Source organism: Castor canadensis, chromosome X, assembly GCF_047511655.1.
Source record: "Castor canadensis chromosome X, mCasCan1.hap1v2, whole genome shotgun sequence".
Lineage (NCBI taxonomy): Eukaryota > Metazoa > Chordata > Mammalia > Rodentia > Castoridae > Castor > Castor canadensis.
This window is the reverse complement of record NC_133405.1, coordinates 26994111-27000960: the sequence shown is the minus strand read 5'-3', so window position 1 is coordinate 27000960 and position 6850 is coordinate 26994111. Positions and strand designations below refer to the sequence as shown.

Here is a 6850-nt window from a genome sequence, read left to right as displayed (position 1 = left end):
CTTTCAGTTTCCCCAAGCTCATCAGCTATGGTTGGCCTGAGATTGTCTCACCAGGGGCCAGTTGATTCATACTGTCAAGGATATCACTTGCTACTACTTAGCTGCTGGGGCAGCCGTATGCTATTCATCCAGCTTCCCCTGCATCTTCTCTTCTTTTTCATTTTATCATCACAGCAAAGATAGGAAGAACACTAGACAGTTTTTATTGAGACCTAATGTTGCCAATACTGCAGGTAGAGCACAGGAAGTTCTCTCTCAGATGCTCACAAATTGAGTTGAGCAGCCTGGTTATATAGCTAGAAGGGAGTAGGTGACAATCATGTCTGCACCAATCATGGCAGGTATCTGATACAAATGAAATGCTGTCTTTGCACCAATCACAGATCTTCTGTTGGGTCACCAGGGAAGTACTCTGGCACTGTCTTGGGTGGAAAAGAAGGCAGGGTCATTTAAAATTTACTGACATTCTTAATGGAAGATATTCCTATGCAAGCTTTAATGGGACAGAGCCTTGTGGAGACCAAGTTGTGTTTCCAGTGTGTAGCTCCCTCACAGAAAACATAAAATTAACAGAGACAGAAAAAATACTATCCTGTGGTATAGGGCGCAGAAGGATTGCCTAATCAGAGGTGATAAAAGAGTCTTGTGTCTTTTACATGAGGAAAAATATTTTGAAATTGACTTTTATTATGAGAGCATATCTGTGAATAGGCTAAAATCATGGAAGTGGATACTTTGAATGGGTGAATTGTACATTATGTGAAATTTATCTCAAAAGGCTGTTATATACAAGAAAAAATTTAAGGGGAAATGAAAGGGTCTTCTGAATGGATTATCAATATTCTCAATATAATCAAAGCTATGTCTTATGTTCATTTCCTCTACCTAAGCAAAACGAAGGGTATTTTTGTCATCACACATGAAGCAACTAAATAAGCAAAGACATCAATTCTCTAGGACAATCCTATGGCTTAACAGCTTCATTTTGTGCTAAAACAAGGCATTTGGTTTGGGGTATCAGACTACTCAAAACTGGGGTAGGTATGTAATAAAGATGTGACCATGTACTGCTCCTGTACCACCTACCTATTTTAGATGTCTGCTACCAGGACGAGGGTGCTATGCCTTTATATTCCTGGTAGGTTTTAATTTTCACTTCTCATAATTCCTTTCTTAATATGTGGTATTATGGCTAATTTTTCTTCCTAATATATTGAGGAGTGCTTCCTGATTTCCATTTATACATAAACACATACACACACACATATATTATAAAGTTTATGTGTAAAACAGGTATTATTTCTTTGGTATATTCCTAAATGGAACAGAACAGGCTATTGCCTGAGACAAAGAGTTTCAGTTTGTTCTAAAACTAGGCCTACGTTTTGAGTTCTCAGGCTACTCAAATCCGTGGTAGGCAAGGTTTGCCTTTCCCTGCTTCAAATTTCAGTGTACTGGTGTCTCAGAGACCCCACCCTTCTGAGGCTCACTGAGGACAACTGTTGCCATAGCTACATTGTTACCTAACTGGCAACTATCTTTAAAATTCCCTTAGCAGGCTCTGGGCCTCCAGAAAGGAGACAACATTCATGTGGTGAGGACAGGGTTGTTCTGGAAGATATTGGACAGCCTGCTACCTTCACCTGGGTGACCAATTGAGAACGTTAGAATCCTCTGGCTTTAAATCTACCAGAGGTACTACTTTCCTCAAGAAGTGGCCCCAGTGTTCTTTCTTTTTACTTTGGTGAAGTGCAGAAGATCAGGTGCAGACATGTGTGATCCAGATATATTGGAGGTTCCAGCTGTGATATTTGACAATGGTTCTGGACTCTGCAAAGCAGGCCTGTCAGGAGAGACTGGACCCCGCTGTGTCATCAACTCTGTCGTGGGGCACCCTAAGTTCAATATACCTTCAGCAAGAACTAATCGGAAGAGATACTTTGTAGGAGAAGAAGCCCAGCGTAAGTACGACACCTTATATTTGCATTACCCCATTGAACGTGGCCTGGTAACAAGGTGGGATGACATGGAAAAACTGTGGAAGTACCTTTTTGAGTGGGAGCTAGGAGTGAGACCCAATGAACAGCCAGTCTTGATGACTGAACCCTCCTTGAACCCAAGGGAAACTCGAGAGAAAACTGCAGAAATCATGTTCGAGAAATTTGGTGTGCCTGCACTCTACTTGTCCAATCATGCAGTGGGAGCTCTCTATGCCTCTGCGTGTGTCACAGGTTTGGTGGTGGACAGTGGGGATGGGGTCACTTGTACTGTCCCCATTTATGAGGGTTACGCCCTGCCTCATGCCATCACCAAGCTCCATGTGGCAGGGAGAGATATCACTGAGCACCTCATCCGGCTTCTCCTGGCTAGAGGATGTACCTTCCCTTGCATACTAAACAAGGCTGTGATGGATGATTTGAAAGAGAAAGTGTGCTTTGTCACCTTGGAGCAAGAAAGAGATGTACACAAGAGAGAACAGGAATTCCCAAGACAATACAAACTGCCAGATGGGAATGTCATCCACATTGGGGACCATCTGTTCCATGTGCCCGATGTTCTTTTTGCACCTGACAGGCTGGGCATCCATGACCCAGGACTTTCCAAAATGGTCTGCAGCAGCATAATGAAGTGTGACATGGACATCCAGAAGAACCTCTTTGCAGAGATTGTGCTGTCTGGAGGCAGCACTCTCTTTCCTGGCCTGGAGGAAAGGCTCATGAAGGAACTGGAAATGTTGGTTCCCATAGGAATTCCCATCAACATTACAGCTTCTCCTGATAGATGTTTCTTTGCATGGATTGGTGCATCCATCATGACCTGTGTGAGCACTTTCAAGCAGATGTGGATCACCTCTGAGGATTTCAAGGAGTTCGGGAAATTTGTTGTTCAGAGAAAGTGCTTTTAAAGAGCACTGAACATGGCACAGGGCAAAATGCCTGATGGCAGGAGTACTGGGGGAGGTAACATTGCTCCTTGAGCCTCAGTACAATGTTCAGTAAAAACTGTTTTCCCATTTCAGGTTTCAGTTGATTCTTTGTGGCGCCAAGGTAATTTCTGATTATGTCATGAATCTTTAAGTGGTCCCTAACCCACCTTTTCTGTCCTATAGTACTCTACAGTTTTCTCCTGAGAAGTCGGGTCATTAAGTCAAAGTATCATTTACATGGTTTGTAGTAGCAGGTTCCTGACCCTCATGTCTAGAAACTTAACCCAATTAGGTCAGTAGATCTTTCTTTTCAGTTGCTGTCTTTGATAATTCTTATAGCTTCTGTCAAAGGACATGGAATCAACAAGAAAAGTGGACAGAGTACACGGAATGCAGCAGTAAACAATAATGCTATCCCACCCATTCTTAGGACTCAAACCATTTCAGTGGGTTAATCTCTTAACACTATATAAGTCTTTCTCTGATATGACAAGAGTCAGTTAAATATATGGAGGGGCATGTTATTCCAAGGAATTTCCTTTTGTTTAAGTTCTCTAAAATCAGGGAATTGTCTCCCAGTCCAAGAATTGATGACAATGACTAGTTCAACTTGATTTTTAAATTCTTTTTCATTTGTTTTACCAATAAGAATATACATAGTATCATTTTGATAGGTGTAAAATATAGGAAATACTAATGATTCACAAGTGATTATTGAGCAAATTATTCATAAAGAATATTTCCCTCATTAATTTAGTGTTATTTGCCAAAACATTTTTGAGAAACAGAAAAGGCAAAGAAATCTTTGTAATGCAATCTATTTTTGGAAGCAAAATAGTGACTGATACTTTTTCGTACAGTGTATATCTATGCTCAATTGTCTGTACATATATAAATGAATATTTTTATATGATTAATCTATTTTAGTAAAGCACAAAAGGATAAACACCATGGGTTTGCATAAGTTGTTAAGAATGTATAGAATGCATTAATGTGAATGTGGAAGGAAAACGGGGGAGAAATCAAAAAAGAAAGGACAAAACTAAAATTTTCCACCTGAATGAATGAAGTGTTCTTTTAGATGAAATATTTTCCTTATATCCTGCACATATCTTCTACATATTCAGTAATGTTACATTGCTGGTTTAAATATAACCATGAAACGTGTTCAGATACTATAAATCACTATAAATCAGGTCTTTTTTTATATTTATGTGAGAGAGTTGTTTCAATAGAACATCTCTGTTTATACATAGTATATCAAAATCAGACTGAAACAAGAATGCAGTAGAATGATGCCTTCAAATAGAGATAGAAAAAATAAAACTATCACAGGGAGTTAAACCTTACAATCAATATAGGCCTATATAAACAGAAAAACCATTGCAAAAGAATTATAAAATCTGAAAGTGTTTACTGTCAATAGTTAACTACAAGGAAAGTTTATAAAATTAATTAAATATACATGTCTGAAATACCAAGTCAAAATTCCCTTGAATCAATTTAAAAAATGAAGTACAGGAAGGTAAAACAGGTCCTGCCTAGTGATGGGTACCGGGGGGAGAAGGGAGGGCAAAAGCAGAGGGTGAAGGAGGACGAATATGGTAAGTGTATTTTGCATTCATGTATGGAAATAGAACAATGAAACCTACTGAAATTGTTCTAAGTAGGAGGAAGGGAGATGAGGGAGAATGATGGAAGGAGTGACTGTACTTAAGATATATTGTAAGTACTTATGCAAATGTCATGATGCATTCCCCCTGTACAACTGTCATAGGTTAATAAAAAAATTAATTAATGGCATAAAAAATAATGTTAGAATTATATATATAATATATAAATTAAGGAAAAGCAATTAATTTGGGAAATGCTAAAAATAGGTATTAATTTTAAAATATTTATCATATAAATGTATAGTATTAAAAGGACCTAAAATATTGTAATACATAAAGGTATAAATAGAGGCTATTGTTTGGAACTTAAAATCTTTGTGTTTGTTTTATTTACAAAAAAGAAATATTAACTAAATTTGGGACCATTCTGTTAAATCTGAATAATTTTGATCATAAAGGCTAAGGGAAATGTAGGTAGACCTATATGCTAATAAACTGAGTCCAGAAACAAATACAGACATATTTAGAAATCTGATCTTACTGAATTTCAGATAAGTGGTGTTTTGGAAATTATGTAAACTTATGGAAAAACAGTAAGTGAAAAAAAGCATGTACAGTAGCACACAGGAAAGGAAAGAGAATGGAGGTAAGGAAGCAAGGAGAGAGAAAAAGAGGAAAGACAGAGAAAGAGAGAAAAACAATTGTAGAAAAATTAAGGACTCAAATGTGAAACACAATATTTAATTTTTAAATAATAATGTAGAGTATCTTAGTTTTGGAATAGTGGTACTAATTTTTATCAATGCAGTCTAAGGAAGTTTCATCAAAGAAACCACTGAGGAGTCCTCAATCCAAAACTGACCTGCATTGTAGTCTGATTTGTATCCAGAACAGCTCTTCCTTACTATTATTATTATTATTATTATTATTGTCCTGGGTGGGGGTACATTGGAGTATTTACAATGATTTTTGCAATGTATCAAATATATTATACTTGAATTCATCCCGTCCACTGCTCTCTTTCATCCCCCCTCCCCCGGATTCCTGGTTCAGTTTCAACAGGTATGACTTTTGCATTTACATACATGTGTATGTATTATTTGCACCATATTCATCCTCCTGCCCCTTTCCGTACCACCTCCCTGTCCCCTACCACCTCTAGTCAGAACCTGTTCTGCCCTCTTGTTCTCTGATTTTGTAGAGAAAAAAACATAGAAGAATAAAAAGACATGACGTTTTTGCTAGTTTCCTTGTGCTGTTTCCATGCATGTATGTACTATAACTCAAATTGGTTCATCTCTACCAGTCCTGTTCACTACTCTCTAGTCCCCTTCTCATAGTGGGTTCTGCCAGTTTAAGATTACTATATTCACTCCTATACAGTGAGCACAACAACCACATTCAAGTTTTCGGTTTACTTCCCTTTTTTTATCCCTCCTGTGGAAAGTCTCTCCTTAATGTGTGACCCATGTCCAATAATACTACTGCATTTGTTTTAGGTCTATAATATGCATATGAGGGAGAACATGCGATTTTTGGCCTTCTGAGCCTGACTAACTTCACTTAAGATGATGATCTCCAGTTCCATCCATTTACCTATGAATGAAAAAATTTCATTGTTCTTTGTGGCTGAGCAAAATTCCATTGTATATCAATACCACATTTTTAAATCCATTCATTAGTACTGGGGCACCTTGGCTATATCCATAGCTTGCCTATTGTGATTAGTGCTACAATAAACATGCGTGTGCAGGTACTTTTGTAGTAACCTTACATTCCTTTGGGTCTATGCCTCTGAATGGTATTGCTGAATCATATGGCAGATCTATTTTTAGTGTTTTAAGGAGTCTCCATATTGCTTTCCATAGTGTTTGTACTAGCTTACATTACCACCAGCAGTGTATGAGGGTTCCTTTTTCCCTGCATTCTCACCAACATTTGTTGTTGTTTGTGTTCTTGATAATAGGTAATCTAACAGGAGTGAGGTGAACTCTTACTGTGGTTTTGATTTGCATTTCCTTTATGAGGGGGGATTGTGAGCATTTTCTCATGTTCTTTTTAACCATTTGGACTTGTTCCTTTGAAAAACTTCTATTTAGCTCAGTTTCCCATTTCTTTATTGGGTCATTGATTTGGGGAAACTTTAGTTTTTTGAGCTTCCTGTATATTCTGGTTGTTAATCCCTTGTCTGATATATAGCTAACAAAGATTTTCTCCCATTCTGAGGGTGGCCTCTACAATTTAGAGACTATTTCTTTTGTGCAGAAGATTTTTAAATTTATGTAGTCCCATTTGTCAATCTTTTCTCTAA

The 6850-nt window shown here is 37.8% G+C and overlaps 1 protein-coding gene across 1 annotated transcript; it reads left to right on the top strand.

Annotated features, from left to right (window-relative positions):
• Positions 1 to 1771: 1771 nt before the first annotated feature.
• Positions 1772 to 2905, top strand: LOC109675796 (actin-related protein T1-like). The gene has a single exon (XM_020152410.2). The coding sequence runs from the start codon at positions 1772 to 1774 to the stop codon at positions 2903 to 2905; it is 1134 nt and encodes a 377-aa protein (XP_020007999.2).
• Positions 2906 to 6850: the final 3945 nt, after the last annotated feature.